Genomic DNA, 10,642 nt, shown 5'->3' with positions numbered 1-10,642 from the left:
AAAACATTGGAAGCAGGGTTCAGTAAAAGGTGACAATTCTGACTTCTTTGCAACAGTGTATATGGTATTATTTCTGCAGCAGATTATCTTAGAGAGGTTGACCAGTTGTTCAAGGGAAAGAATTAAATCCAATTCCCATAACAACACAAGTGGATTGATGACACTTTTAAAGTTGCTTTTCTGATATAGTTTCTTTTCATCTGAAATTCCCGAAGCTAATCAGGAATGTAAAATGGTTGGTATCTTTTTACTGAATTTGTTTATTGTGCAGACACTGAAACTTTTTCAGGAAAACAAAAATAGGCAACAATAGAAAAGAAAAAAGAAAAAAAGCCAGTTTGGGTCAGAACAATAATCAGGGTACCTCTCCCCCTCCCATTTTTTTCTGGAAAATAATTCCAGTGAGCATACGGAGAAAAGTACTGACAGTTCCAAAAAACAAGAAAGAAAAGAAGAAAAAAATCGAGGTTTTCAAAAGGAAACGGAGTTTGTCTGGAAAGAAACCTCCATCTCTTTTATACCAGAAAAAAATTACGCTGACGTAATCTGAAAACAGTAAACGAGATGTGCTTTAACCTCTTTCTTCCACTGCACAGAGTGGTGCAAAGCAGAACTTTCCCTGTCTCTGCACTTCCGTCCTTTGTCGCCTTGCCCGAGATTGGCTGCCAGTCTTCCTTTCCGGCCTGAAGCTTTGCCCTCGACCATTGGCTATAAAGACGATAATCACGATCCGCCTGTTCCGTCGTTGCGCCTTTCTCCTGGCAGCTACGTAGAGCGCTCTCCAGCCCATCCGCTGACGAGTGCGGCTGCGCGTCACTGAGCTGCTGAGCTGTCTCAACTTTGTCTTGCTGGCAGGAAGTGGCGCCTCTGCAGGAAGTAGCGATTTCGAGATTTCCACGCAGATGCGGACTGTCTATCTAGCGCTGCCGTTTCCCATAATTTCTTGTCTGTCTATCATAGCATCTTCCTTCTTCCCGGGCTAGGATTAGGTTAATCTTCTGCAGCTCCTTTTTTACCCGGTTCAGCACATCCCCGGACAGGATGCTAAAGAAATTTGATAAGAAGGACGAAGAATCAGGTGAGTGGAGAAACTCTAGAGTTGTCCAACGGGGCGACCTCCAGATTTGATGCGTGGCTACTCCCTCCTCGCTGTTGGCAGCTGCAAAAAAAGCTACCGCATCTGGGCTGCACAAATCCGGATAGTAGCAAAACGTTTCGGACTTTTCTATATCCCTTGGCTTCCAGTTAGCAGACGTCAGGATGTTTGCAGGATCTAGGGGCTGAAATTACGGGAGCTGCAATCCAACGTATCGGGGATTAGTAATATACTAGGAAGGGAGAAAAATACAGCCACCCTATTTTATGAATGAAATGCTACTGTATCAGAGGTGTATATGGTATAAATTATTGCAATTAATAAGAATGTACCTACTCAGTCCAATTCTCGTTAAAAGAAAGAACTATTGTCTCTTGATTGTGCTAAATATAGCATGGTAGGATTTCTTTAATCAAAGAGAAAATGACATAATACTGACAATAAGATCTTATTATAATAGTGCAATCTTCTTTTTCCTTATGGATAGCTCTATAAGAGAATGAATTTGCTATAGAAATATAGAAATATTTATCTACTTTTTATTTCCTAAATTGCTATTGAAAACAAAAGAACATTTAAATTTAATTGTAAGTCACCCTGAGTCATTTTCCAGAGTGAGATACAGTAGGTGGCATATAAATTTAAAATATAATTCAACTTTTTGCCCTGAAACAAAGATTAGAAGTTATTGGGTAGTTTCTCTGTCTCAGTTCAATCCAGCTCACAGGATTGTTTTTGTGGGGAAAACAATACAAGACTATCAATCTTATTTTTAAAAAGGTGTGATATAATAATTGAAGATTGCACAGACTGACTAGAAGCAAGAGCATGACAAAGTAGCAACAATGGTGCACTGGAATATCTGCAAGAAATACCATTTACGTGCAAGCAAGAACTAAGGGGATTTACAAAATACACATAGTAATAGAAAATGAAAAGGCTAAAGAGACAGCAGAATAGAAGGGAAAGAACTGGAGAAAATAAAAAACAAAGACCTGCAAATAAAAGTAGAATAACTGTGGCAAAGGAAAGTAAAAATAATACTAATAGAAATAGGTGCCCTGGGTGCAGTCCCAAAACATCTGAAGACCACTTGAACACCATTGGCATTGACAAAATCACCACCAGTCAATTATAAAGGCAGCTTTACTCTGAACAACTTACATTCTTCAACAATAGCTTTAACACTACCAATCAATAATATCTGCCTATCCCAGGTGGGGTGCGGGGGGAGACTCAGTAAGTGGATAAAATGCCAAATCCAATCTAAACATCTGGCTGATTGTACAACCAATCACAATATAATAAAAAGCATTACTGTTGATAGGGCCTGAGCATTTAATTATTGACTAGGAAAAATGTATAATTCCATGCAGTTGTTGTCTTTACCATATAACTTTGAAGAAAGATACAAAAGTCGCAGTGAGCATCAAGGTAAAATTATCATAATCTGCTGGGTACATCAAAAAGGATATTATAACTTGAATAGACACAGAGACAGCTGCTTACCTGGTTAAGATGGTAGAACAGAACCTAAGGGTTAGAATATTTGAGAATCTTCAGCTGTAGGGGCGGGAGGAAAGCTAAGGAATATAACAGAAGGCTGTTAATTTTGCATGATAATTAAAACCTTGAGTGATAATTAATGGAAGGAATCTCAGGGTAAAGAAAAGGAACTACTACTTAACACAGACTTGTTAAATCAGATAATTTATCTGATGATGGGTATCTATTTGGACAGTTTTAAAAGAATTAGACATGGAGAAGAATGTTAGTATAGCTGCTGTTTGTAATTGCTATCTAGGTAATTCTCAATTTATGACCATAATTGGGACCAAAATTTCCGTTGCTAAGCAACACAGTAGTTAAGTGAACTTTGCTCCATTTTACAACCTTTCTTGCCACAGTTGTTAAGTGAATCACTGCAGTTGTTAAGTTAATAACATGTTGTTAAATGAACGTGGTTTTCCCATTGACTTTGCTTGTCAGAAGGTCACAAAAAGGGATCACATGACCCTGGGATGCTGCAAGCGTCATAAATACATGCCAGTTGCCAAGCAACCCAATTTTGGTCACACGATTGTAGAGATGCTGTAACAATCATGAATGTGAAAAATAGTCATAATTTAATAATAATAATAATAATAATAATAATAATAATAATAATAATAATATTTGGCATTGACAAATTCGCTATTAGTCAATTGCAAAAGGCGGCCTTACTAGGAACTGCTTCCATCCTGCGACGATATCTATAATACCATCAAACATCCACATCTGCCTATCCCAGGTCCTGGGAAAGGACTCGATAGGTAGACAAAATGCCAAATCCAGTCTGAACATCTGGCTGACTGTGCGATGATCCATAATAATAATAATAATAATAATAATATAAAAAAGTTGGAAGGGACTTTGGAAATCATCTAGTCCAACCCCCTGCTCAGGCAGGAAACCCTATACCATTTTAGACAAATGACTGTCCAGTCTCTTCTTAAAAACTTCCAGTATTGGAGCGTTCACCCCTTCTGGAGGCAGATTGTTCCACTGGTTAATTGTTCTAACTGTCAGGAAATTTCTCCTTAGTTCTAGGTTGCTTCTCTCTTTGGCTAGTTTCCATCTGTTGCTTCTTGTCCAGCCCTCAGGCGCTTTGGAGAATAGCTTGACTCCCTCTTCTTTGTGGCAGCCCCTGAGATATTGGAACACTGCTGCCATGTCCCCCCTCATCCTTCTCTTCATTAAACTAGACATACCCAATTGCAGCAACCGTTCCTTATATGTTTTAGCCTCCAGTCCCCTGATCATCTTTGTTACTTTTTCCAGTGCTCTTGTAACTTCAAATAATCACTAAATGAATGGGGGTTTTTTTAACCAAACGTATCTCCATCATGTGAAACTTCTCTGTAAATAGTCACTAAATGAATGGGGTTTTTTTAACCAAACCTATCTCCATCATGTGAAACTTCTCTGTGTTTTATTCTTTTTTCTTTTCCTTCATTTTAACATTGAATAGCCTTTCAATAATAAAAGATCTTCATGCTTATGCATTTCATTATTCCTTTCTTATTTATTTGCACTGAATATGAAGTTAAGAAATATAGAATTATACTTGTCCTGAATTGCAATTGATCTGACTTAATTGCAAGGCTAAGCTAATATGTTGTGACACTTCAGTTCCATTCGCACTGGAAAAGGTCAATAATTGCCTAGAATGACTGCATTTCTTCCTCTTTTAATCATTCCAACTTTTGTTATTAACTTTCAGAAATGTTAATTTTTATTAAGGGGTAAATGAACCTGGACTTTCCCAATTGAAATTTTGCCCGTAGGAAAGTCTTGATCATTAATTAAGTTGACTATCTTACGTTGCAGGTGGAGGTTCCAATCCATTCCAACACTTGGAAAAAAGTGCTGTGCTGCAAGAAGTAAGTTTCCAAATAATGCTGGTCTTTTCTTCTGAGGAGTAGATCCCTGGATATGCCCCCAAATTCTTACGTCTACATTTCTCTGTCCTAGGCCCGAGTATTCAACGAGACACCTATAAATCCTCGGAAATGCGCTCATATCCTCACAAAGATTTTGTATCTCATAAATCAGGTAAAAGCGAGATTTTACTTACAAGGACTTTGTTGTACTGGTTAAACAATCCTGCTCTGCTTGTCAACATTAAAGCTAAATTGCTGGAATTCCTTCGTTTATTTTTTCAGTGTTAAAGGAACTAGCAAAGTGCTCCTGCATGGTCTGAAGCAGTGTGAAAGGTGACTCTTTGTAGTGTGATCACCAGCACTCACTAACTTTGCCTCTCAGCTGGGTTAACTTTAGTCGTGAGCTTCTCTTGGCTAAGTCTTCCAGCTACTGGCACAAATACTAGCAAATGTGAGATTTTTCTTCCATTCTAGGGAGAGCATCTTGGTGTGATGGAAGCCACCGAATCATTCTTTGCCATGACCAAACTGTTCCAGTCCAATGATGTAAGTCTTTCATTGTGCATTTTGGCATTTACTTAGGGTGGAAAGAGGATGTAGGGCCTCTATTCAGAAGGTCCATTGTCAGGGGTACTTCTGGGGATAGGATTACATACATGTACAAGATAAGCTTTTGATCCAAAGAACGATCAGTGTTTATTACTTAAATACTAAATAAGCACTTTCTTGGATAACTGAATTGTGACTATATTTGAACATATTCTAGTACATCTAAATTGTCTATACTTCCTATAGGTGATGCTTTACTCTTATTTCACAATTAACTTATACCTATTAACAATAGTTTCTTTCCTTGTCATCGTATGCCTGTTATTCTTATATTTGTTTCCATCAGCCTATGTTTCTAGTTCCGTTTTTAGCTTTTACATATCCTTGAACCTATATTTCTATACATACCTTATTTTATAAATGTGCTTCTTTGTTTACAGACATACATCTCTACTCCAATTTGAACCTTTTGTGTACAGTCTCCCAGTTTTCCTTTGGAAATAACCTGTTCCCTTTCTTTCCCAGTTGCATGATTTTTATTTTTATTTTGTTACAATCCCTTCAAAAAGGGATTGCAGCTGCCCTGTCTAGCTTTGGTAACTGGCTGCTTCTAATCAAAGTTCTGCTGGGCCTCTGAATGGGGGGCCTTGGTAGTTTTCTGAGTTTGCTAGGGATTTGATGTCACTGCTGGGATGACAACTTTGGCATCTCGCCCTCACAATTGCTTGATGCCAGGCTGCATTTGCACATACCATCTCCTATTTATTTATATCCTATGTTGGCTTCTCAGATTCAGTTTGTATATGCAGATGCAAAATATATAGGGACCTCATCTTTTCCTGAAATATTGGCCACTTTATACATCCTGTCAATATTTGTACATGCTAACTCTGTTGTTTGTTCTCTGTGTCAGCCAACTCTCCGCAGAATGTGTTACCTGACCATCAAAGAGATGTCTAGCATTTCAGAAGATGTCATTATAGTAACTAGCAGGTAATGTTTTCTTGAATCAATTGAACTGTATAACATTCCAAGTGTATAAGGAGGGGGAGGAGGGGAGCAGCAGTAGTAAAAAGAGATGATGAAACTGGAGTCATTAGCAAATAAAAATAAATGGTAGCTTTAAAAGGCTATTGAAATGCTTATGTAAAGAAACCTCACCATTTAATTGATCTACCCCAAGTTTTGAGTAATCCAAGCACACAAGATACGTTTTGATATGTGTTGCTATCCTTCTCTCTCCTCTCTTCCCAAATGTTTTTGCTTTTTAATTATATGATTTATAATTAATAATAATTATAAGGAAGTAAGGTTAATGTTAACCACATTCAAAATTTTAAAGTGATGCCTACCAATGTTAGTCAACAATAACTCTGTGTGTATACGTATGCTACACACACAGTGTGGGTTTTTTCGCTTGTCTTAGCATATGCTGCATACCCAGCTTTTGGGAATCTGTAAAGCAGGGTTAAGGATCTAGTGCAACGAGTGAATCTGGTCTCACTTTCTCAGTGTTTATACCGTGAAATACTACATTAATAATATGCATTGTGTATGTCTGTGTGGTATACACATATGTATTGAAAGACATTATGTTCCTTTGATGCAACTGAGATGTCGAGGGAAGTCAATTCTTGTAGTCTAACACCTGATATAATAAATATATAATACTAACATCTCTATTCCATTTTTGTCCAGTTTAACCAAAGATATGACAGGAAAGGATGACAACTATAGAGGCCCTGCTGTGCGAGCACTCTGCCAGATTACAGATGTAAGTATGAAACATTTGCATCTTTTCTTTTTTGCAATCCTTGTCATTTTTTTTTCTACATCTTCCCATCATTATCTGCATCTTCCTTTGCTTTGTTCTTAGTGGGTTTTCCCCTGTCTTTCTCCTGCATTGTTTGCTCCTTCACTATGGTCTTTGTCCATTCTTGGAAGTCTTGGCAGATGTTCTCCTATGTCCCTTCCAACCAGCCTCCCATGTTCTGTCTTCCCTGCAGAGCACCATGCTCCAGTCTATTGAGCGCTACATGAAGCAGGCGATCGTTGACAAGGTTTCCAGTGTCTCCAGCTCTGCCTTGGTGTCATCTTTGGTGAGTAAGTGCTTGCAGAATTTATGAACTAGGCAAGAAATGTTGAGTGCTCATTGTCCGACAGGACACCTCTTGTTTTTTTTTAAAAAGTGAAAATTATGACAGAAAACCTCAGCTGGCCCAGACACAGAAAGAATTGACAGATGAATAGTTCTTTGTCAATTCTGTGAGTAGCGGTGCGTGACCATTCTTAATTGATGGAGCCATTTGTCTGTTTGGAAGAAGCAAGAATGTGGTTCTGTGTTTGTTCTTGCTAAATTATTTTAAAGGCATGAGCTGTCACTATTTTAGATCACGAATGAGAGAGAAAGAGAGAATAGAAAAATGATGATGGAGCGCAACTCCTGGGCCACAAAACTTCTAATCTTTTTTGGAGCTATTATATGTCAATTGCAATGTTTCTGTTTGACATTTGAAGCAACTTTCTTGATATGTTCTCTGGTTTTCTTCCTTTACAGCACCTTCTAAAGACGAGTTTTGATATAGTAAAACGTTGGGTGAATGAAGCTCAGGAGGCAGCATCTAGTGACAATATCATGGTCCAAGTAAGAGTTTTAAAGCTAACCTGGAATGTATAATGCTGCGGTCTGATGAATTTATGTGTACAAATATAGAAATAAAGTTGATGTCTTATCTTCCTTTGCTACTGGTTCCAGTATCATGCTCTTGGCTTGCTGTATCACATCCGCAAGAATGATCGCTTGGCTGTCAACAAGATGCTAAACAAGTTCATGCGTCATGGGCTGAAGTCACCTTTTGCCTATTGCATGATGATTCGAGTCGCCAGTAAACTGCTTGAAGAAGAAGCTGGAGGGTAAGAAAAAGACATTTTTCTGTCTTCAGAGCCAGTTCTATAGAGCCAGCTCAGTGTAAGTGATTAAAGGCACCAGGGTAGAAACTGGGAGAGCATGAGTTCTAGTCCCTCACATGTCCTCATCAACCAACACGTGTCCTCACCAAGACATATCCATACCACAACTCACCAATACATGTCCAAACATTTATTCTGCACCATATTGCATTTTTTTGGCTCCAGTAAGGCCACAATTGCATAATCCACTGTCTCTGTTGATACGTCTATAAAATATTATAGACATATCAACAGAGATATTAGCAATTAGCAGTCTGGTATTTTCTTAAACTCGCTATTCTCATAAAACAAGATTGAGCAGGATGAATTGAGCACTTAGAATACTGCATCCAGTTTTGGTCACCATGATGTAAAAAAGATGTTGAGACTCTAGAAAGAGTACAGAGAAGAGCAACAAAGATGATTAGGGGACTGGAAGCTAAAGCACGATTGCTGGAATTCGGGATGTCTAGTTTAATGAAGAGAAGGATCAGGGGGGACATGATAGCAGTGTTCCAATATCTCAGGGGCTGCCACAAAGAAGAGGGAGTCAAGCTATTTTCCCAAGTGCCTGAAGGCAGGACAAGAAGCAACGGATGGAAACTAGCCAAAGAGAGAAGCAACCTAGAACTAAGGAGAAATTTCCTGACAGTTAGAACAATTAACCAGTGGAACAACCTGCCTCCAGAAGGGGTGAACGCTCCCATACTGGAAGTTTTTAAGAAGAGACTGGACAGCCATTTGTCTGAAATGGTATAGGGTTTCCTGCCTGAGCAGGGGGTTGGACTAGATGATTTCCAAGGTCCCTTCCAACGTTGTTATTATTATTATTATTATTATTAAATTATGACTATTTTTCACATTCATGATCGTTACAGCATCTCCTAACCAAGGAGAGAAGCAACCTAGAACTAAGGAGAAACTTCCTGACAATTAGAACAATTAATCAGTGGAACAACCTGCCTCCAGAAACTCTGAATGCTCCAACACTGGAAGTTTTTAAGAAGAGATTGGACAGCCATTTGTCTGAAATGGTATAGGGTTTCCTGCCTGAGCAGGGGGTTGGACTAGATGACCTCCAAGGTCCCTTCCAACGTTATTATTATAATTATTGACAATATAGTAATGTTTTATAATCTGTGCAGTTCTCTGTTTAAATTTAAAGAATGCTGATGTTTGTACTACCTGATCAGCAATTTTAACCCAATACTTATAAACTAAACTTTGATCACAGAAAAAAGAACCAGTCATCAGTGTTTCAATAAAATGGGTGATAAAGAATGTTTGAATCTAATATTTCTTTTTCTTGTTTTTTGTTTGTTTGTTTGTTTCTTGTCCTAGCCGGGATAGTCCCCTGTTTGATTTCATTGAAAACTGCTTACGGAACAAGCATGAGATGGTGGTCTATGAAGCAGCATCTGCCATTGTTAACCTACCTGAATGCACAGCTAAGGAACTAGCTCCTGCTGTGTCCGGTAATGATGTCTTTTTTCTTTTTTTTTAACAACTTCATGCTTGAGTTTGCTGAGTTGCTTGACATGGTTTGGTTTGGTTTGATCTAAATCAGTGGTTCTCAACCTTTTTAATGCCGCGACCCCCAACCGGTCGTAAGTCGAGGACTAAACCGGTCGTAAGTCGAGGACTAAACCGGTTGTAAGTCGAGGACTACCCAACCGGTCGTAAGTCGAGGACTTTCCCTGCCCGGGAGCGCCGCGCATGCGTGGTTCTGCCCCCTGCGCCGGCCGAGGCGTAGCTGGCAAGCGGCAGAGACGGAGCAGGCCGACCACCAGCTGGCCCAGCCCAAGGAAGGTAAGGCACCCGCCGGAAAAGGGGAAAAAAATGGCGGACAAAAAAAATGGCGGACAAAAAAAATGGCGGACAGCCTTGCTTGGCGACCCCCGTGAAATGGTCGATCGACCCCAAATGGGGTCGCGACCCATAGGTTGAGAACCGCTGATCTAAATGAAGCTTTACTGGCTGCAAAATGATCATTGTTGCTGTGTTTTATGTAAGGTTCCTTTCAGCCACGCTGCTTCATGTTTAGATGTTAGACTGTATTGCAGAGTGGTATCAATAGAGTGACATTCAAACTCATTGTTGCTTTGTGGAAGAATACATATATGTGGTATCTCGTCTAATGGTTTCGGTAAAAGGGCCTGATCTTGTAGTACAATAAAAAAAAAATTGCATTTGATAAAACAGTGGCTAGAAGAGATACTAATGCAGAACATTGAGCTAAAACCAGAGCTCTTTCTGCTGGGTATCACTAAGGATAGATACAATAAATGATCCCTTTACCTATTATTACACATGCTAACAGCAGCAAGATTAGCCTTTGCACAGAGATGGAAGGATAATGAGACACCCTCAGAAGAAGAAGTAATAAATAAGATTTTATCCTGTGCGGAAATGGATAGGTTGACATTAGAACTTAAGGAGAAGAGTGAAACAGATTATTATGAAATCTGGAATAAATTGTACAATTGGTTGGGGAAAAATAGACGGAAAAACTCTCTGATTCATATTGAAAATATTAAATGAAAATTTAGAATATAGATGACGGGACCCACCAGAGAGAATATTTAAGAGAAAAAGAGACATTTGTTGGAATATGTGGATTACGAAT

General features: G+C 38.9%; 1 protein-coding gene across 1 annotated transcript; it reads left to right on the top strand.

The window, feature by feature from the left end:
- Positions 1-904: 904 nt before the first annotated feature.
- Positions 905-9,491, top strand: LOC107298697 (coatomer subunit gamma-1-like; the record flags this gene model as incomplete). Its single annotated transcript, XM_015828073.1, has 10 exons — positions 905-1,078; positions 4,466-4,518; positions 4,610-4,690; positions 4,993-5,064; positions 5,981-6,060; positions 6,766-6,841; positions 7,074-7,166; positions 7,625-7,711; positions 7,823-7,980; positions 9,358-9,491. Coding segments are annotated over exons 1-10 (871 nt in total), but the record flags the coding sequence as incomplete, so codon positions are not given.
- Between the last annotated feature and the right edge of the window lie 1,151 nt (positions 9,492-10,642).

Source organism: Protobothrops mucrosquamatus, unplaced genomic scaffold (assembly GCF_001527695.2).
Source record: "Protobothrops mucrosquamatus isolate PMUCROS unplaced genomic scaffold, P.Mucros_1.0 scaffold4204, whole genome shotgun sequence".
In the NCBI taxonomy this organism is placed as follows: Eukaryota; Metazoa; Chordata; class Lepidosauria; order Squamata; family Viperidae; genus Protobothrops; species Protobothrops mucrosquamatus.
The sequence above is the reverse complement of the archived record's forward strand: the minus strand, read 5'-3'. Positions and strand labels throughout refer to the sequence as shown.